The following is a 21,481-nucleotide window of genomic DNA, read 5'->3' on the forward strand; positions in this document are numbered from 1 at the left end:
AAAATATTATTAAAGTTATCCACGTCGGCGCCACGTCGGCGCCGGTGACCGGCCGCTGGCCGGCAGGCGTCCACGTCGGCAAATTCCGGTCAAAACTGACCGAAAGGACTAAATTGGCACAAAAATAAAAGGTTTAGGACTGAATTGGCACCAATTTAAAAGGCTTAGGACTTAATTGGCACCAAAAAAAGGTTTAGGAATTTTTTGCACTTCCCCGGAAGGATCGTAATCAGAAGACTTCATGGGATGTCCTCTTTTCACATTTTGTTTAAAGAGGGGAGCAACCGCTTTGTCAAAACTGTCTCGGGTGGCAGTAAATGAATCGGTCAAAGAATCCACTTGTATATCCACTCTAATCTCGTGAAACGGCAGATTAGTTAAGTTAGAAGCTTGGCCATGTAAGAGCATTTCCAGATGAATCCTCATTTGTCGTAGAGAATTCACTCCGACATTGCCCAACCAAAAAGGAAAATTGCTACTAAAAATATCTTTTTTTTCATCATAATCTAGATTCGTCAATCGACTAATCACATCAATTAGCGAAACATTGTTAGTCACACTGTCACTCGACAAAGAACATCGTAGGATCTTGTGAAAAACATAGTAGAATGGTGAGTTAATTAGGACTGGCAGTGGTACGTTTGCTGAGACCCAAATAACATTATAGGATCTTGTGAAAAACATAGATAAGCAAGGTTTGCTTATCTGCACAGTTGCACTTGGTAGCATTAATTGTTGGACGTTTTCTGTTCATGGGTACATTCAAAGCGAGTTAATGCAAGTCTCTCGTAACTCTTCTTCGCTAGATTGTGTTGAGTATGAGTTTCTTTTGATCCATGTAACTCCCTCTCTCGGAATGAACGAACCTTCAAGACGGTGACGCCTATATAAACAGCCGAAGCCCCAGCTCACGAAGCGAGAGCAGAACAAATCAGGCACGAGCTTCAGCAAAAGCAAGGAATAGCTTTTAGGCTAAAACGGTGGCGGCACAACGGGCATCGTTGCTTCTGACCTTCGCGGTGGCCGTGATGGCCATCGTCACGCCTGCTCTGTCTCAGGTCCCGGGCATTGGCCTTCCCGGGTTTCCCCTTACGAGTCCATTGGAATGTTGGAAGATCATCGACGGCGTGGAGGGGTGTACCGAGCAGCTCCTCAAGTCGGTCAAAGAGCTGAACGTCAAGTTCTTGCCCGACTGCTGCAAGGCCATCGTCGGCATCCCCATTACCTGCGCCCAATGGATTTTCCCCTTCGGTCTCTCCTTCGGCGACCAGGTGAACAAGTACTGCAACAATTTACTTGGAACAGTGCCTCCTCCTGCTTCCTAGATATTTGGCAGCAGAATTTGATCAAGGAACTTCTGAGGTGTTTCGTATTGTGGCATTGTTACCTTTCGAGTAGCGTGGGTTTCGGGCCGTTGGTTGAATGAATAAACAATAAGATTTTTCTAGGATTTTAGCATTAGAGATGACGGTTCGTGTCGCGTCCCATGCTTTCGTGCCGTTGATGTAGATGTTTTTCGTGATACAGATATCTGCTGCTCGCTTTTTCGACATTACATGCTACTTCCCCATGTTTTTTGGTACGCATGCTTTCCCCGACGATATGCTTGCAATAGCAGCGCTCTGTTATCGCCATCTGATCAGATTCAAACAAAAAAATCCGAAAGTGCAATATGACAGAGGATTTTTATTAAATCCACCGCCGTTGAACAGGGTATTACGATTTTGTTCAATGCGGATCATGGCTCTGTTTTTTTTTTTTCAATCGGTAAATAAACGATTTTGTACGTATACTCTCTCGTGTACCAGAATGCAGTATCAATTCGGGCGTATATTCCCTCGCCTTCGCTTAAGAAGATAATTATGTTGAGAGTCAGCTAAACCTAAGCATATGCAACTTTGGTTCCTTCAGACCATCTGCTGATTAAAACACACTCCCGCTTCGACAAATAAGGCAGCAAATGCAAGGATTTATCAAAGGATTACCAAACCGTTTCAAGTCGAATAGGAGATTTCAACATTTCGCGATTGCTCATTTTCTCCTTCAAATGTCGTAGAGGATGAAACCCGCCTCCGCCTTAATGTCATGAGCACGACTATGTCACAGTCATCAACTAATGCAAGAAACATACCATGATGTGAACGCGTAGTATCATTTGCCGGCTCCACTGTAACAGAGTAGTTTTCTGTAGCATCCTCCGCCGTCTTTACAGCACCAGAAAAGGAGGAGGAAGAAGAAAAGTGCAGAAAGTAACATCCTTGGGTGGTTTTCCGTCTGAAGCTTACCAGTGAGAGTGAAGCACCATGTGAAAAAGGTAGAAAGTTCATTGTGGAGGAAGCTTGCAATAGTAGGTACAAAAACACAAGCCGTCGCTTCTGCATTTTCCGACCCCATACACTTCTTTAAAGCACACATCGATGCATTTCTGGGGGCTGCACTTATGGAAACTGATCAGCTTGTAGCACGTGTGCTCCGGAATCCTTGCTGCATGCGCACCCCGGGCCGCCATGGCCAGGAAAAACTCGGCTGCTCGAGGAAGAAGACTGAATGAGACAGAGATGATTACGTTCGACTGATCTATGCTATTCAGGGTATATTTCCATGGAAGAGGGTGTGACTGATCCATGATATTCAGGGGATATGTTTTCATGGTTTCTTCCCTATGATTTCTTCTGCAACTAACAAAAAGTAATTGAAATCTTGTGCGCTACTGCATCGTTGTTTCTTTTCTTTTTGTTTTCTATCGGGCAAGATGGTTAAGCAGTTCAGAGGACCAACGAACCGCCTTCTACAGACCGTGAGCACGGCAGAATGGGTTAACGCGAAGCAGTTAACAAGACGATCATGTAAAGAACACACACACTTATATGAACAAAATACAAAACCTGAGAAAAGAAGCAGCAGAAGAAGACATGGGAATGCCAGAGACTTCTTCATCAATGAGTTTCAAGTTAGCGGTCCAGCCCTGGTTAGCTCCCTCTCGGTCTAAGGACTCTTGCAGTTTCACGTCCCCACGGGTGAGCATCTGAGTGCAAGTTCATCCCAAGTCCATGGCGAACCGACAAACGAACCAGAAAATCGGGAATATCAATTGGAAAGAGACGAGAAGAAAGTGTTCTGAGATGTCCCGTTAGTGAATTCAACGCGGAACCTCATATATCAAGCAGAGAGTGTGCGGGTAAAGCTAACTTTTGCTCCGAGTCACTGAGAAGCCAGAGAGCAGTTTCCAAGCTTGTGATAGACTGCTTACTACAGCACATATACTTATCTTTACACACACTTCACTGATCATGTTCATGCCTATCAGTGACTATTTGAAGGTAATCAGCAAGCAATGTCGATTCCAACCGACAATTCAATTCCGTTAATCCAAATCTCTGTGTTTAATAATTGAGAATCTAACCAAAGAAAGTAAAATTTTGAATAATCCAATAACCATATTCCACCAAGAAGATTCTATAGACCAATCATGCAGCATGAGTTCATCGGGGACGAAGGATACCACAAGATCAGAAAGCAGATTCTAATAGTCATGGCTGAATCAGACAAAACACCTAAGAATGATTGGGGAAATTATCGGTAGCCTTCAAAGGGGCATTGGAAATAAAAAGAAAGACGACTCAATAGTAGTTCTTAATTTGATACTATTGCTTCTGCAGCATTCAAAGAACAGCTCGAAACAGATAAAAAAATCCCCCAAAAAAAATTGAGAAGCAAGTCAAGAAAGAAGACTCGGGATTTAGATCATGAATATAACTAAACCAGCTACCACATGTATGTGGCTCACAAATCACAAATCAGAGCTAACCAATACAGATCAGCTCTAGTAACCACCCTTAAGGTCATTTACGACATCATACGGGATAGGAGTAACAGTTTCGAGGGTTGCCCCCTCCACCATGAATCCTGGTTTGGGGCCCTCTGGCTGCCTCTTGGTGCTGATTTTCTCGCCTCTTGCCTTGGCCTCAGCTTTCAGCTTATCGTTCTGGATCTTTCTCAAACGGAAATCCTCGGTGCATCTTGAAGGCTGAACATGTTCGATGCGCACATGGATCCTTTTCCTGATTATTCTATTGCCCACCTAATTCGTGACAAAAGAAATTGCATTTCAGTAAGACAATAAACAACCATACTAGAGTACAAAGTGAACCTAGTTTAAAAACTAACTACAGCACCATGTCGAGACATGGAAAACAAGTAAAACATCCACCTAAATAAACCACCACAGAATTAAAAATGGCAAAGTCAAAGCATATCAACTAAAATGGCCTCTTTCTCCAATGCAAAGCACATCAAGCAATTCCATGCAATCTCCAAAACGAATCAAAATGAGACATGAGCACCACAATGACGAGAGTAAAGTAGCAGAAGAATTCGAATCGCACACGAGTTCTATACATGCAACTGGCTCGACGTCTGATGTAGCAATGCATAATTTCTTCGTTTCGATAGACAATCGTTATTATGTCATCAAAGTCGAAATTACTACCTACGCAAATATGAAGGCATGACACGAATTGCCACCCCTAGGACTGGGCTTTATCTAAAATGATATACAAGCAGCAGACAATAATGGCGAGATCAGCACTTTTCCAGGCGCAGGAGAATTAGGTCTGAACTTAAACAAGCTCGAGGGGGACAATGCGGTTGAAAAATCCAACAGTTGGAAACCATCCAAACGAATTGAACTACCTCAGTCGAGAGACGGTTTCAATGCCCATCACCAACCCGGCACAGATAATCGCAGGTGCAAAGACCGAGCAACTCAACATAAGGCACGGAGGAACATCGATTCTTAATATGACCACAACGTGCCACGAAAAGAAACATCATTCAGACACAAATGGCCAAAGCATGCCACCATTTCCGCGGAAATCACACGAGCCAACAACTATACCGCAACAAATATCCAGACTTTCCATCACCAACGCTTCCGTCGACCACGATTCCATCGCCGGATCACACAACAGAACGCGAACGAACCGTGCAATCGAGCTCGAAAACAAAGAAAGAAAAATTGCAGTACCCACCTGCTTGTTGACCTCGACGCCGATGGCGTGCTTGGTGACGTTCCAGATGCGGCCGGTGCGGCCGTGGTAGAACTTGTGGGGCATGCCCTTGTGGACGGCGCCGTTGACCTTGACGTCGACGTGGTCGCCGATCTTGTAGGTCCTGAGGTAGGTCGTCAGGGGGATGTACCCCTTCTTCCTGAACGGCCTCGAGAACGAGTCCCTCGTCCGGCACCGCACGCCGTGACCCGCCGGCATGTCTCCGCGAGCTGCTTCTTCTCTTCACGAGGTTCGGCTGCGCCGCCGGCCTGGCGTCTCTGCAAGAAGCCGCCGCTGGAAGCGAAGAAAACCCTAGCGAGGAAGATGGGAGGGGCGGAGACGAGGGTGGGTTTTATACGGATGATCGTTGGAGAGCTTGGGCCGTTGGGCCATTGGGCCTCTGTGTGGTGCGGGCCGGGAATTGGGCATTGGATTGGGCCGGGTCGGATCGGTTTGCAATTGGGTCGGGCAGTTCGGATGGCTGCTCTGGGGCCCTCTAGAATTAACAAATTACCCTGCCTCTCGGCAAGTTTTAAGAATTTTTGTGCACTAATCTCTATTTTCTAAAGCAAAATCGAATTTAATTTGATTATCTTGAAATCATTGGTTTGAATGGAAATCGACGATTGTATTATTCAATCTGCTTTTGTTTGTTCTGGGCGATGGTATGATCAATTTAGTTAAAAAAAAATAATTCCTTGATTACGTCGGTACGATAATAAAGATGCCTTTTAGAATTTTGTTTGTTCCCGCCACCGCCTTGTCAATTAAACCACCCGATTGATTTACATCTCTAATCATGCTTTGCGAAATCTTTTAATATTATGATGTTAGAACGAATGAATATAATAAATAAACACGAATCAATATAGTGTCATTCATAATCAAATTCGTACTTTCACTCGTTGTTATTATCGAATAGAGAAATCGATAGTACTTAATGATCAAAACGACTCGATTCCCTAAACACCAACACGAACCGTTTGCAATGATGAAAAGCGCAGAGAATCACTTAGCTTATAAATCAGTATAGCTTGCTAAAAAAACACAAGACGACATTTTTAGCACCTTCAAATCATCAAAGAGAAAAAAAAGGACATTCACAAAATTAAAATTCAAAGATCACCCAAAGATCTGATAAAACCATAATCTTAAACTTTATAACATCAAAGATTTATATCTGATTTTGCGAAATACATCTGTACCTACAGCTGCCCCTACACAAGTATACGTACACGTACACGTATACGTACACGTACACGTATACGTATACGCCCTCCCCCGAGTAAAAAGTCCACCAACAGTAGGAGCAGCACCGCCACCGCGATCAGTCGGCACTCGGCAGCAGTAGCGGCAGCAGCAGCGGCAGGCGCACGTACTCGCAAATCCCATCAGTATCACCACCACTCCTTGACTTCGCTCCTTCCCTTCCTTCCCTTCCTTCCTTCTTCCCCCCCTCTGCAAAACCCTAGAAATCGAACCCCCCCCCCCCCTCCCTCCCTCTCCGATCTCCTCTTTCTCCGTCGATCCATCGAATCCAGCCCTCGATTCTTTCCCCAATCTCTGGCACATCGAGAAATCGCGCGCGTCGCGGCGGCGCTTGATCTCGGGGCTGCGGTTGTTGCCGCCTACGGTTCCGCGGGCGCAGGAGGGAGAGAGGAGGAGGGCTTGCGGGGGGAAGGTCGGATAAGGCTGGCGGGTTCCGGGGCCTCGTAAATGGCGGATCCGCCGCCGCCGCCGGGTATCCGCCGCCGGGTGAAAGACGCCGCCTTTGTTCGATCGGTTTCGCCAGAGTTCGAGCGCCGTGACAACCCCGAGGATTGAAGTATGCTGAGCGTGCTCCGCGTGCACTTGCCCTCGGACATACCCATCGTTGGCTGCGAGCTCACGCCGTACGTGCTGCTGCGACGACCCGACAAGTCCCTCTCCACCGAGGATGTCCCCGAGTCCGCTCCGGTGGACGGCCACTTCTTGAGATACAAGTGGTAAGTGAGTTCGGCGATGCTGAGTGACGTGTTTGGAGTGGCAATTGGATTTATGCTATTGGGAATTCCGTAGTTCGTAGTTCTTTTCTATTTTGGTTTTTTGAGAGGCAATTGCATCGCACCTACTTGAGCTTGAGGGTTGTTTGTGCATTAATAGTTTTTTAGTTTATTTGTTTCTCTGTCCCTTTTTGTTGCACTGAGTGGATCATCTGGTCTTATCTATGAGATGCTGGTTTGCTTGGTTTACTTACTTAAAGTGACATTGCTAGCTTGGGGTATTCAAATGTGGTGTAGGAGTTTGTGAACATTGATGTTACAGTTATTATATTCCTGTGGCATAGACTTTCCAAAAGCAGTTTTTGCTCAGTTAAATATCCTCCCTGTTGGCGCAACATGAACGTTTTCTTCTGTAACTTCTGGAAGAATAGGACGAGCCTCCTGTGTTGGGTTGGCGTCCCGAATTAATCTTTTTCGACACGTGGCAGAAGTGTTTGTGAACATGGTGGATTTATCTTGTACCTGCCATTTTTGTCTGTTTGGTTACAAAAAGGCACGTGTGAGCCCCAAATGGGAAGGAGTTAGCCACATCCATCCTGTTAACAGTTTAGTCGAATGTCTAATTATCGGTGTAACCAGAATGAGGCAGCTGTGATGGCTGTTCTGCTTGTCGTGGCAGTCTTGGCTTGCTTGGTGGGCAAAGTATTGGATTTTTTAGGCGGATGGAAAAGAAGGTTACAAGCATGTAAAATTTATGTCAATTTGTCAAGTGGTAGGTTTGTCTCGTGATGTATGGCTTTTTATGGGTTTGCGGTTTGAAGAAATTGTGCTGTAAATTAGTATTACTTGTAATGAAGATTTTCAAGACTTAAAGTTCTAAACTTATGAGGTGAAGCAGGTCAGAACTGTGGTTTTTTTTGGCTTTGTTGGCAATAATTAGCCAGCTATCTATCAGTTTGCATTTATTTTTGAACAGCACGCATTGAGATGCGAATAGATTAGATCTTTATTCTTTACAGGAATTAGGTACATTACGATATCATTTAGCATTCTCATCACTTTGTTGTTAACGTCAGGTTTCTCTTAGTTCATTATGCATTATTGATGCAATGGCTGGGTAAACGTGTCATAAAATCACCATCGTAATTAGGCATGTTCTATTGTGAAGTGTGAAGTCTTATTTTGGTTGATCATCAGTTATTGATGATCCCCTAGTATGAGCGAATTTTGGCATGGTTACTGAAAAATGCGGATTGTAGACTGAACCTTGAAAGTGATTCACAGTAATGTTAATGAGGTTAAACAATGTTTTTACTAGAGAAGTGACAAGAATGAGCGATTAAGATGAAGGTGAAGAGCTCGCTTGTGATGTTAAATCCTGGGGAAAGACCATGCAAGAGAGGCTGTTAAACTCTATGCTTATGAAAAACATTACATTATGTGAAATGTGATGGAAGGATGTTAAGTACACGTAAAACTTTTAGAATAAAGCTAGAGATGCAAACAATAATTTACAAATCTGGTTTACAGAGTGATGCGGTGAGCTCTTGCCATCTGGATGTGTATGCTCCACTTGTTTAATTACTCGGTTATAATGGACCAAATCACTTAATAAATTAATTCATAAATCAATTTTAGTATCTTCAGCATACTCAAACTTTCAAATAATGTGAAATGGCAATGAACAACAAATAGGAAACAACATATGTTTAGAATCAGAAGCATTAGGACATGAAGAGAAACGGTAAAAGAAAGACATTTAATATGGCGAAGAGAACATCGAGTCAGTTCTCGTTAAAACAAAAAGGAAAGGGTAACATTTTCTAAATTGATATTTCCTATAAATAAACTCTACTAACTTTGATCAAGATCTAATTACATCAATACCAGGCATTGTTGCTACTTATTTAAAACAAATGGAAGAATGAAGTAGGTGGGGTGCATATATATATATATATATATATATATATATATATATATATATATATATGTGTGTGTGTGTGTGTGTGTGTGTGTGTGCGTGTGTGTGTGTTTGTGTGTGTGTGTGAGAGAGAGAGAGAGAGAGAACATGCTGCATCCTAAAGTGGACCTTAACGATCTCTCGAAGAATAGTAGAACGTGCCATAAATTGTTTTTTGCTGGAAAGTGTCAAAGAAAGGCCCCCTATGAAATTTCGGGAGATCGTTAAGGTCCTCTTTAGGATACCTATGAAATTTCCCTGCCTTTCTGTTACAAAGAATGGTTAAAAATTGTAACTTTTGCATTTCATTTAGCGTCAACGCACTTTGCCTATAAGCTTAAATAAGGCGAACATCCAAAATGGTAAACATGTATCGGCTATGTCTGACCATATATTCCACCCACCCAATGGTACAAACCTCTCTATTTTAGTCCAAACCAAGACTGTGTATTATCCTAGTTTGCCTAGCCAATTTAAGGACTGTTGAACTTTCTGTGTATAGCCAATCTGGTTGGTAGCATAGTATTTTTAATCTCATCTAGCGTCCAGGCCCCCAAAAAAAGTTTCATGCATTGTAGTGATGTCCTTTCATAAGGACAGGCTCTCTGTCGCTTTTTTTGCTCTTTTGTCGTGATTCATTGCATTTTTTTGTTTCTGTTGAATAAATTGCTAAACAAAAGTTGTTCCCGGACACTTTTGTCCTAATTAATAATCTCCAATCATATAATGTTTGAAGATCTTAGACCAGTCATCCGCAGGAGATTGTGCCGTTAATATTCTTCAGCCAACAAGACTCATCACTGGCAAACTAGTTTTGATTCTTGATAGCATTATTTACTTTTTGTTAGATATTTAGTTGGACAATGATCTGAAAAAAAAAATGACTGAATTGTGAAATGAAATGGCGTCAGTGGGTTCTTTCTTTCACTTGCAGGTATCGGATACAAAGCGATAAGAAAGTTGCAGTCTGTAGTGTACATCCGTCTGAGCAAGCCACGTTGCAGTGCCTAGGTTGTGTTAAGGCCAAAATACCTGTCGCTAAAAGCTACCATTGTTCGCCTAAGTGCTTTTCAGATGCATGGCAGCATCATCGAGTTCTGCATGACCGTGCTGCAAGTGCTGTCAGTGAGAATGGGAATGAGGAGGAAGAGTTATTCGGACGTTTCAATAGCTCAGGATCTGGAGTTGTTAATACTGCTTTATCTGGTTCTTTATCTAGTTCTACCTTGACAAATGGATCAGCGCCTTTGTATCCGCAGACAGTTACACAGAGGAGTGGTGGTGTTACTTGGATTGAGGTAGGACGCTCTAAAACTTATACCCCAAGCGCAGATGACATCGGTCATGTCCTTAAGTTCGAGTGCGTGGTGGTTGATGCGGAGACAAAACTTCTTGTTGGACACGTCAACACCATTTTGACTTCTTGCGTCATTCCTGCTCCTTCTCCTAGTCCACGACGATTGATCCCTGTTAGTGGAGTTGATATGGTGGGAAATGTAGATTCAGATGATCGTGTTTCCTCTGGAACATTTACTGTGCTTTCATACAACATTTTGGCTGATGTTTATGCCTCCAGTGAGTTTTACAGTTACTGCCCTTCATGGGCTCTTTCTTGGCAATATCGCAGACAGAATTTGCTACGGGAAATAGTTGGTTATCGTGCAGACATCGTCTGCCTTCAAGAGGTACACGAGCGCTTTCTTTAATGTTACTTCTTGATGTCTTGTCGGACTGATAGCTGGAGTTCCATCATAATTCTCTGGTATACATTGATATAAAATCTTGCTCTCAATGGAAGTTCCAGGTCGCGGACATCTTAGTTTCGTTGTTCATGTAATCAAAGCAAAAAAGCCCTTTGTAGATAATCTAGTTTCTTTCTAGATGAAGCTGCTAAATTACTGTTTTTGTTTAACTATATTAGCCGTTGTGGTAGATTCTTTACTTTGTAGACAGAGTGATGGGAAGGGATTTTATAGTAAGAGGATGTATGTTTATCAGATCTACTTTGTTTGGAAGAACAAAACGTTAACTAGGCCTCCTCCTCATGCATCGATGGAGATTGGCTATAAATTTGTTGTTGGAAAGAAGAAAGTTATCGACATGATTTATCTCCTTGCCTTTTGGCTCATTTGGAAAGGAGGAAACAAGAGGGCAATTCAAGGCATCGTTAGGATTTTTCTTACGTTAATTGGTTATACACTCTTTACTTTTCTTACAGCGGGACAGTTCAATTTCATTCTTCTAGTTATATGGAAATGTTAGAAGCAATCTTTTATGCATAATTTTTTCTATTTGGGTGGCTTCCCTTCTGGAGCTAGTATGTATGGGGGCTGTGTATCCCCTTAGTACCTTCTTAATGGATCTTTGTTAAGTTGGAAACAAAAAAGACAAATTAAAAGGACATTTTGTCCTCCCTTTTGGCATGTTTGGTATATAGGAATTTAACTTAATGTGTCCCAAATGGGATGAAATCAATTCATAAAGTGCTCGGTATAGTCATTCTCGTTTCTTTTCCAGGTTCAAAGTGATCATTTCGAGGAGTTTTTCGCCCCTGAATTAGACAAACATGGTTATGAAGCTTTATACAAGAAAAAAACAAGCGAGGTTATTCATAGACTTCCCCTTTTGTGTCGTTTTAGGTTTCACCTCATTTCATTTATTTATATGTCTGTCGTCTGCAGGTTTATGGTGGGAATATCAATACAATAGATGGTTGTGCTACATTTTTTCGCAGAGACAGATTTTCTAATGTAAAAAAATACGAGGTATAAGAGTTTCTGCATTTGATGTCTTCTCCATCTCCCTATCATCTGAAGCTAAAGGCTTCAATGTGTGTATGCAGGTTGAGTTTAACAAAGCAGCACAATCCTTGACGGAAGCATTGGTTCCAAGCACCCAGAAGAAAACTGCTTTAAATCGATTAGTTAAGGTGGTGGTGGTTTTTTTTTTCCCTGTTATTTCCAATTGCGTTATGCTCACATTCTTTGCCTTTTTTCCGTTTATCATTTCGGACTCTAAGTGCTTCTTCCATATCCCACAGGACAATGTCGCTTTAATAGCTGTTCTGGAAGCAAAATTTAGTAATCAGGGAGGTGATAATCTTGGAAAAAGACAACTTCTTTCCGTGGTAAGTGCTTTCATTCTCAATTGAGGATCAGCTTGAACATAATTATTGTTTGGATCCTTTGGATTATATTGCGATTTGTAAATACCTTCTGAGCCTGTTCTAAAACTTTGGTACCCTTGATACTGTCGGCTTGAGTCTTACTCCTTGTCTCTGCCGTCGTTAGATAAATTTTGTGGGCTATAGGGAGGTTTCTGTCATTTATTAGGCCAGATACCTCTGTTGGCCTGGAAAATTGAAGTTTGAGACTAGTGGAATTCCAGTAACCTCATGTCACATGTATGTCTGTATGTATGAATGTATGTATGTATGTATGCATGCACTTGTGAGTTTTTGCTGGAGACCAACTGAAGATAAGCCTCATTCCTCCTCCTTCCGCCATTTAACTTCATTTGACCAAATCCTGTTTGCGGTGCTTTTTGTCGACAGGCGAATACACATATTAATGTCCCACAAGAACTAAAGGATGTGAAGCTTTGGCAGGTTCTCACCTCTTTCTATATTGCATCATTTGGTCAATTTATCTGTTCCAGCATTGACGTTTATATCTAATTTTGCAATTTTAATATGTAAATCAGGTCCATACCCTTTTGAAAGGATTGGAGAAGATCGCTGCCAGCGCTGATATTCCAATGTTAGTCTGTGGCGATTTTAATTCAGTCCCAGGAAGGTTTGTCATGATCTCAATTTGGTTCAGAGTTGCAGATATCTAAGGCTGGTCATTTGTGGACCTGCTTTCTTTCTTTGGTCATCTGATGAATCTGGTGAACATAAATGCAGTGCGCCTCATTCACTTCTTGCTATGGGAAAGGTTGATCTGCTGCATCCAGATTTATTGATCGATCCCTTGGGTATCTTGCGCCCTCCTGGCAAGCTGGCCCATCAGTTACTATTGGTAACATCTTTTATTTCTATTTAAACATTAGCCTAGTATTTCTTGAAGAGATTGCTTAAAGTAGTGAAGTGAGCAAGATCAAGCTCTTACTGTTACCTTCCAGAAGTCTTTTGGCTGTTTTTGACCTCCTGGACGTTACAGGTCAGTGCCTACTCATCCTTTGCGAGAATGGGTGCTGGTCGTGGTTTGGAGCAGCAAAAGAGGAGGTTGGACAGCACAACAAATGAACCTCTGTTCACCAATTGCACCAGAGATTTCATCGGCACATTAGATTATATATTTTACACCGGTAACGCTCTCTGCAGAATTTTTAAGAAGGCCATATCAATCATTTTAAGATAGATCCATGTTGTATCCTTTCACTTATGTTGCTGCTGATTTGTCGTTGTAGCGGACTCTTTGACGGTGGAGTCTTTACTGGAGCTCTTGGATGAGGATAGCTTGAGAAAAGATACAGCACTTCCTTCTCCAGAGTGGTCTTCTGATCATATAGCTCTTTTAGCAGAATTTCGTTGCAAACCAAGACCCAGACGTTGACTCTTCAGGTGGCAACTGTCTTCTCTATTTGGTCTGATGAGTTAACTCTCTCCCTCTTACTGTAAAATAAGACATGAAGCTAAAGAGAGAAATTTTACATAGGGATCCAACCTAAGAAAAGTTCTCAGCATGCTGTCAAAATCAATGTCATCTGAACCGTAATTTCTATGGAACAAGAATTTTAGTCAAACAAAACATCGGAAGAGACAGATGGTTGGGGCGTGGGTATCTACTTGTCATTTTGCAATTTCGTCTGTGAGTAAAGCTATTGATGGCTTTCAAATGCTAAGCACAGGGAAATACTTCTTTGAAATGCTGTAGATCTGTACTTCCCCTTCTCTGGCTCCGTTCTTTGCTTGAATTGCTCATATACTTGCAAGTAACCATCTGCGAGTTGAGTTCTTACACAAGGATGATATCTCGTAGGTGAGGGATGGAGACACCTAAGGCCACGGAAGTACAAGTTAATAGATAAGGATGAAGGTGTTCCCAAATGCATGTCCTCTCCTTTCCAGGTAGATCCCTGTGGGATCCTCACTATGATCTCTGCCCGTGTAATGTCACCTTTGTCACATAAAAGAAAGTGAAACTGACGTACTGAGAGCGTCCTCTTTTTTCTTTTTAACCTTTCCATCCATAGAAATTTGTTCAGCACCAGCCTCAATAGAAGGTAGTCATTATCCTGTACTCTATTTTATCAGCAAAGCAAATGGTTGACGGACTGCATTTGCATGTCCTTTTTACAGTGTTCCTTATATTTACTCAGTTTCTTCTTTTGATCCAATCGGCCTATCGCATCTGAGCTAGTCCAGCATGTTTGAATGATATGGAGCTGAGCAATACGAATACGGATTTGCCTCTGCTCTCTGTACAATCAACTGTGCATCTTTCTTGAGATACTATGTAGAGTAACCGGCTATCATATTATTATCGCACATTCATTGCTAGCTATACGATAATTATTAGCACATTCTACGTGGTTCTATCATACCTTTTGGATATTGCTGATCATGGATAATCAATGCGTGATTTCATTCATCAGTGAATCACTAGACTAGAATAGACCGACTCAGGCCACTTTCCTGAGGAACCTAAAGTGTACCGGACTTGAGCAGCCCCAAGGTGGCAAGAAAGAATCCACAATATAAAACATGTTGCGATTACGAAGTTCAATTTTAAGACTAACGAACACACCGACTGTCCGTGAAGCCAAATGAAACCAAGTGAAAATGTGTCATTCATTTAATGAGCGTAGAGTCGTCTTACTTGAGCTGTTGAGACATTCATTTAACGAAGTTCTTTTATGCAGGACAACCTTTCAAATTTGAAGGATTATGTGCAAGGGACAAAATGTAGATGTACAAATTTTTCATCATACAATATATGAATCTTACAACATATATATAATTCATCGTCGTGATTTCTCAAATTCACGGTACTTAAGCCCATAGAAATGTTAAGAGATATATTGTGTGACACAATGATAGCTAATAATCAATGATAAGATCTTGGATTATCCGTGTCCTTCTAATATGTGGTCATCCCATGTCCTCATGACATGTGGGGCTGTACCATTCGTTGATCTCCCTATGATAAGATTGCCACTTGGTAAGATCTCGCTCGCTTATCATATTGACCACATTTCTATTGTCACTCGGTAAGATCTCGCTCATTTACCATATTGACCATATTACTATAAATTCCTCACTTGTTATTCTTTTAAGGAGGGTGAGTCTTGGACTTGTTAATTTTTATATTTAATAACCACCTTTTTTTAGATTATCAAAACATATCCCATCTTTTGAACTTTTATCAAATCTAACCCCTCCAAAAACAAACAATTAATCCTCTCTTTTTTCCGTCAAATGGTAAGGGTTTGACGACAATCTTGAAAACGTGATTAAAAAAACAGATGGGGACAAACATGATGGTCTCCATTGATTGACCGGCCAATGGTGAAAAGAAAGGGAAAAAAAGAACAAAAACTTTAAAATTATAAAAAATATCGATGCAAGTGCTGGCCATGCTACATAGGTCACCGACATCCACGTCATCGATTTTCGGACAAAATTGTTCGGAAAAAACTAAATTGACTGCCTTACATGCCCCTCCTTGCTTAAAAATCAGATGTTTTTCGTGATGTTCCCTATTTAGAAGCTGTTGCCGATGCAGACAGAGCAATCGAGTTAGATAAAGCATCCTTCCACATGGCTTATTTATGAACTTGAAAAGTAGACACTGCCAAAGCAGCATTGGATAGGGTTCTTCTCTTGCTCTTGCAAATGCAAGTTTCACCGATTTAATTAGAAAGTGTGATGAGTATATTGCAGATACTGAACTAGCTAAATCGATAATGATGAATAACTCTACACAAATGTGTAATTAAGACAAGTAGACGGGACAATATGATATTGAAACTTGACTATAGAAATAAAACTTGATCGGAGACAAATAAAGCTTGATTTTTGTTATCTCGAGGTTTATTCTGTAAGATACTCGCTCAACTTGTCTCGATGGATTAATATGAGCTTGAGTTGAGCTCAAACTTGGGTTCTCACCTAGTTATGCTAGTGAGAAGAAGTGTGATAGGAATGTTTCATTCATTCATAGGTGAAAATCTATTTAAAAGAGATCATAAACCTATCAATTGATTAGGTGCACGAGCTGCTTGAGGATTACGAAAAAGTCTAGCTAAAATTTTCGTGTGCCTTGCGTGTGCCGTGTTCTGTGCTCATCTTCTAGAATGGATAATTGTTTTGAGAGGAGAGCATGGGTTAATGTTTGAGATGATTTTGATGTTCTCGACATAATGAATAATATTTTCCAGTCGATCTACGCGCCTACAAGGGCAAAGAGCTTAAATGGCTTCAAGTTAAGTTGAAGGATGATTTGTGTGGGAAGAAGTTTTTTGTGGTTTAAAACATGGCTCTTTTAGGGCGTGAATGATAATCATTCTGTTTTTATGTTTTTCTATTTTTTTGTTTCCAGGAACAAATTTGGAAAAGAAATCATTTTGGCAACGCAATTTCATTTTTCTACTTTCGGGATATATTTATAGCTCAAAAATAGGATTAGAACAAAAATAATAAGTATAAATTTTTCACATTTCAATTTCTGCAACAGAAACAAAAATAACAATTCTTTTCAGAGCTTGCCCTCACCGCCCAGGCTTGCTACCTGCCGGCGGCCGCCATCACCCATTGCTGCCACAGCCGCCTGTCGCTCGCCCGCTGATGTATGAATTTTACATCAACGCTATCAAATGAACTTCTGTTCCGAGAACGGAAATTGTGTGTCGTTATCAATTCTACTTTCTGCTCAGAAACTCGTCTAATAAATAAAAATATAAATTTCTTGCCAGAAATTGGGTCTAGGAACATAATGATTATCATTCGCGCCCTTATAATTATTAGAGGGCTTTTTAGATGGTCGAAAAGCAAGGAGAATATCTCAAGATTAGGATAGAATTACTTCGATGAGTTAGTAGTATCCATATCCTTTTACCAACAATCAAGTACTAACACATTGAAGTTCTCGATGCACTAATGTTTGAATGACCTAGCAAAGTCAATTGCAGATGCGACGTCCTTTACCTCTAGGGTGTCCGGTTGTTGGGCAATGAAAATGATACCTCTCTTGAAAAGAAAACTCGTCATGCATCATTGATCTGACCTCTATTCGTTACATCAAAAAGCTTGAGAGGATATGGTGAAATGAAGATACTAATGCTATCGAAAGTTGGATTTCAGATAGGAAGATTCCACATTTCCATCAAGGTGACACATGACTTGCTAACAAAATTGAAGTACTTGAAGGTATTTCCGTTATGTCATTGTTCCATCATTGTATTGGTGAGTTAAAACATTTTTGATATTTTATACACTAATATCGAAAGGCTATTTACGTATATTGGTGCCTTGTGCAAATTATGGTTGAGCGCATAACCACTCTTTTTTGCAATAGCCATGGTAAAGCAAATATCAAATGAGTTCACTTGGTAAAGTGATTTGTTTAACTTTAAATGAATACTTAAGCGAGTTATATTTAAAAATCCGACAACTCTTCGAAAATTTCATTTTATACATAAAATTTTGCTAACCAATCTTATATTTCTCGTATTATTCAAGGGAGAAATAGCATGTGATCAGCCTCTACTGACTGATTAATTGGAGGAATTGGATCATTGAAACCAGGAGGGGCAAAGAGAGCTCCCGCCAATTTTGCAGGTGGTGACAATTCCCAAGAGAATGGCAAAAAGAGAGCCTCCACGAGAGACTAAATAGGGGCCTGAAGAAAAAGCTTCAACATTTACCTAACTCTGATCTCCCATTCGCTTGAAATGCATTATTTTTTTCTCTTCCTATAAAACCAAATCAAACCCAACTCTTATCTTATGAACAGAGTCTGTTTACTTACTAAGCTTTTCCCTTTAGTCAGAGTGTGTGTAGCTCAGTTTCAAGCCAACCAACTTCAACCTGACATATCAAAGTCTGCCATCATTCTTTTGCATTTGGAATTTTCTCATTCTTTGAGCTAAAAAAATGGAGGCTGTATCCTTCAATTCTCTCTCGGTTGCGCTGGATAAGCTAGCAAGAAGAGTGTCGTGTAAGCATGACCGGTACTCATTGAGCAAGAAGAAGAGTCTAACATGCTGCCAAGGCAGTGGCAATGCAATCAAGTCCACCGTTCCGAAAGACAGGTCTGTGTCGGTTTGCGCCAACCAAAGCAGTGCTCTGATAGATACAGGAAGCATGGTTACGTCTCCAAATGGGAAGAGTCAGGCAGAGATTTGTGTGAAGGATTTGGCGCCTTATGCTGGGCACACCCACTCTTTAGTGGAGATGGATGATGGCATTGGAATTGTCAGATTTTTTAGAGGGAAGAGATTTTTCATTACTGGTGCAACTGGGTTCTTGGCAAAAGGTGAAAAGTGAACCTTTTTCCGAGCATATACCTCTTGTTTGTAAAGTTTCTCTGTTCTTTTTTTTGCTGGAAATTGTTAAATATCTCTATTGTTAATCATTCTCAATGTACTGATGTCCAGTTCTTGTCGAGAAGATCTTAAGGACCGTCCCGGATGTGGGTAAGATATTTCTCTTGATGAAAGCGAAAGACAAGGAAGCTGCGATGGCAAGGCTATCAAGTGAAGTATGCCTCTCATGCTTCTGAATTGTCTAAAGTTACAGCCTACATCTTATCAACCATATTTATGTTATTCTCTAAAGATTAAATTTTTCGTGCATGGTTGGGCGCAGATAATATATTCAGAGCTCTTCAAGGGCCTTCAACAAACTTATGGAAAATCTTATGAACCTTTCATGCTGAGCAAGCTAATACCTGTGGTTGGAGATATTTCTGAATCGAACCTTGGGTTAGGAGATGAGTTGGTTGACTTCATTGCAAATGAAGTGGATATCATTGTAAATTCAGCTGCGAATACCACATTCGACGAGAGGCATGTGATTTCTCTTTTTTTTCTCCTTCAGCCTCTTGGTTACATGGATCCATTGATAATGTCATCTACTGGCAAATTTTTCTGCTTGGCTGAAAAAAGGGGGATAGGAAAAGCTATACACGGCACCCTTCCCCTTATAAAGCGCCAATGAAATGATCCATTTCTATATAATCCTACAGGTACGACATTGCTATCGACGTTAACACCAAAGGCCCATACCATCTCATGAGCTTTGCAAAGAGATGCAGCCAATTAAAAGTCTTCTTGCAAGTTTCTACAGGTAAATATTGTCGGGACGACTTTCTTGGTGTAACAGTTATGGCCTAAGCCTTTTCTGAACATTTTTAAGGTGTATCTAAATAGTTAATTGATATCTTTTTGGTTAATAGCATATGTCAATGGACAAAGGCAAGGGAAAATTATGGAAAAGCCATTCTGCATGGGAGATAGCATAGTCAGAGAAAGTTACAGTGCTGAACCACCAACGTCTCTTCCTCAATTGGATGTGGAAAGTGAAATTCATTTGGCTCTAGAGTCAAAAAAGGCTTTGGAAGATCACGCAGTGGCTCAAAAGATGAAAGAACTGGGTCTGAACAGGTGATTTGTAATCATCTTCTGCTTGCTACTTAACTCTTTCGCACTTGATTTATGCATGACAGACAGATATCAATGAAAAGTGATTGCTTTAGGACTAGGAATCCGAATGACATTGTTATTGATTTATGACAATGGCCAAAATCAGGGCGAAGAAGTTTGGATGGCAAGATACTTACGTGTTCACCAAAGCTATGGGAGAGATGCTTATTGACGACATGAGAGGAGAGGTTCCGGTCATCATAATCAGACCTAGTGTCATTGAGAGTACTATAAAGGAGCCATTTCCAGGATGGATGGAAGGAAATAGGTACTTCATCATCTATTCAAATTATGGGACTGTTCTGTTGATGCCATATCCCCCAAAAACAAAAAGAAGAAGAAGCTAATCTTTGTTATTAAATTTCAGGATGATGGATCCCATCATCTTGTACTATGGGAAAGGACAGCTCACCGGATTTCTTGTCGACCCGGATGGAGTAATCGATGTCGTAAGCAATAGCAACCTCTTTGATGATCTCTCCAGGACTCCTAAAACTGTCAAAACATTCAAAATAGCAAGAAAAAAAAGAATGGTCGTTTGTTCACATGATACAGCCATTACACTTTGCTAAGAAAAAGTTGTGTTAACAAGAGCTAATATGACTTGGTTTACAAAGTTCAAGGCCAAAAACTGTCATAGAAAAACTGCCAAAAATGCTAGCTTCTTCACTTATTAGGAAATGTTACATATCTTTGACATACTATTAGTTGAAACATTAACAAGGGATGTCTACCATTCTCAAGGTTCTTGCAGAAATCATCGTTGAAAAACATAACTTAATCAGTCTAATTGGCCAACCGGTGATGTTTCTGCTACTAATCTTTTAGGTACCGGCTGATATGGTAGTCAATGCTACCTTAGCAGCCATTGCAAGACATGGAATGGCCGGAAAGTCAGGAATTAACATTTATCAGATCGCTTCATCGGTCGTGAACCCACTTGTTTTCCAAGATTTGGCTAGACTGCTCTATGAGCACTACAACACTTCGCCGTGCTTAGACTCAAAAGGTAGACCAATCCCGGTCCCATCGATGAAGCTATTCACTTCCATGGACAAATTTTCAGCTTATCTTAGTGGAGATGCTAGTCAGAGAAGCGAGTTGAGAGCCATGACCTCAAACTCAAAGCTGTCCAAAAAACTTGAAATTGTGTGTCGTAGATCGGTGGAGCAAGCAAAGAAATTGGCCAACATATATGAGCCCTACGCATTCTACCGCGGAAGGTTAGTAACTCAAGCTCTCATAGTTATATTAATCAGTGATGAAATCAACTACATGTTGGTCAAGGACAAAAAGGATAGTTTTTAAATCAGCCAGCCCAACTCTACATTTTATTCCACTATTTTCCCCTAATGTGCATAAAAAGAAATTTTTTCTTATCTTCTTTAAGAGAATGCACTGAACTTAACGTGGATTTCATTTCTACCTTAACAATCCCAGGTTTGACAACAGCAACACTGAGCGACTGATGGAAAAAATGTCTGAGGAAGAGAAGAGGAGATTCGGGTTCGATGTTGGGAGCATTGACTGGAAAGATTATATCATTAACGTCCATATTCCGGGTCTGAGATGGCACGTGATGAAAGAGAGAAGGACGTTTAGTTAGAAGGAACGGCACACCAGGTTCTATAACAGTATTTAATGTAATAAAATGGGTGTTAATTACATCTGAAAAGCAAATGAAGACAAGAAGTAGTCAATTTTTACCATTGCTAGACTATGGTCCATCCGTTACAGACACTCATGTGGCCATTCTTAAGTACTTCTACTAGGATCACTCAATTATGTTTCACAATAACAAATAATTGATTATGTTTATGATGTCATCCATTGGATAATTGGCT

At 40.9% G+C, this 21,481-nt stretch overlaps 3 protein-coding genes across 3 annotated transcripts; 2 read left to right on the plus strand and 1 right to left on the minus strand.

The window, feature by feature from the left end:
- Positions 1–3,617: 3,617 nt before the first annotated feature.
- LOC115671549 (60S ribosomal protein L21-2-like) lies at positions 3,618–5,383 on the minus strand. Its single transcript, XM_030593169.2, has 2 exons — positions 5,031–5,383; positions 3,618–4,081 (listed from the first exon to the last, which is right to left on the minus strand). Exons 1-2 carry the CDS (start codon positions 5,265–5,267, stop codon positions 3,824–3,826), a joined length of 495 nt encoding a protein of 164 aa, XP_030449029.1. The 5' UTR covers positions 5,268–5,383; the 3' UTR covers positions 3,618–3,823.
- Positions 5,384–6,389: 1,006 nt separating this feature from the next.
- LOC115671502 (carbon catabolite repressor protein 4 homolog 1-like) lies at positions 6,390–14,330 on the plus strand. Its single transcript, XM_030593090.2, has 12 exons — positions 6,390–7,033; positions 9,925–10,675; positions 11,508–11,594; positions 11,672–11,755; positions 11,833–11,919; positions 12,031–12,117; positions 12,544–12,597; positions 12,693–12,784; positions 12,895–13,009; positions 13,151–13,298; positions 13,401–13,554; positions 13,973–14,330. The coding sequence occupies exons 1-11, from the start codon at positions 6,876–6,878 to the stop codon at positions 13,544–13,546; spliced, it is 1,809 nt and encodes a 602-aa protein (XP_030448950.1). The 5' UTR covers positions 6,390–6,875; the 3' UTR covers positions 13,547–13,554; positions 13,973–14,330.
- A 3,108-nt stretch (positions 14,331–17,438) lies between these two features.
- Positions 17,439–21,463, plus strand: LOC115671635 (fatty acyl-CoA reductase 2, chloroplastic). The gene is made up of 9 exons (XM_030593261.2): positions 17,439–18,469; positions 18,591–18,694; positions 18,802–19,001; positions 19,181–19,281; positions 19,391–19,598; positions 19,744–19,905; positions 20,005–20,086; positions 20,466–20,860; positions 21,078–21,463. The coding sequence occupies exons 1-9, from the start codon at positions 18,088–18,090 to the stop codon at positions 21,241–21,243; spliced, it is 1,800 nt and encodes a 599-aa protein (XP_030449121.1). The 5' UTR covers positions 17,439–18,087; the 3' UTR covers positions 21,244–21,463.
- Positions 21,464–21,481: the final 18 nt, after the last annotated feature.

This window comes from Syzygium oleosum, unplaced genomic scaffold (assembly GCF_021117445.2).
Source record: "Syzygium oleosum isolate NSW1041296 unplaced genomic scaffold, Sole_v2.1 Sole_v2.25, whole genome shotgun sequence".
Taxonomy (NCBI): Eukaryota; Viridiplantae; Streptophyta; class Magnoliopsida; order Myrtales; family Myrtaceae; genus Syzygium; species Syzygium oleosum.

Coding starts and splice junctions, on each gene's coding strand:
- LOC115671502 (XM_030593090.2), top strand. CDS start 6,876: ATGCTGAGCGTGCTCCGCGTGCACTTGCCCTCGGACATACCCATCGTT. Junction 11,920..12,030: donor CTTTAAATCGATTAGTTAAG/GTGGTGGTGGTT, acceptor CATATCCCACAG/GACAATGTCGCTTTAATAGC. Junction 12,785..12,894: donor TTTAATTCAGTCCCAGGAAG/GTTTGTCATGAT, acceptor ACATAAATGCAG/TGCGCCTCATTCACTTCTTG.
- LOC115671549 (XM_030593169.2), bottom strand. CDS start 5,267: ATGCCGGCGGGTCACGGCGTGCGGTGCCGGACGAGGGACTCGTTCTCG. Junction 4,082..5,030: donor GCGTCGAGGTCAACAAGCAG/GTGGGTACTGCA, acceptor GTCACGAATTAG/GTGGGCAATAGAATAATCAG.
- LOC115671635 (XM_030593261.2), top strand. CDS start 18,088: ATGGAGGCTGTATCCTTCAATTCTCTCTCGGTTGCGCTGGATAAGCTA. Junction 18,695..18,801: donor TGGCAAGGCTATCAAGTGAA/GTATGCCTCTCA, acceptor GGTTGGGCGCAG/ATAATATATTCAGAGCTCTT. Junction 19,282..19,390: donor CTTCTTGCAAGTTTCTACAG/GTAAATATTGTC, acceptor TTTGGTTAATAG/CATATGTCAATGGACAAAGG.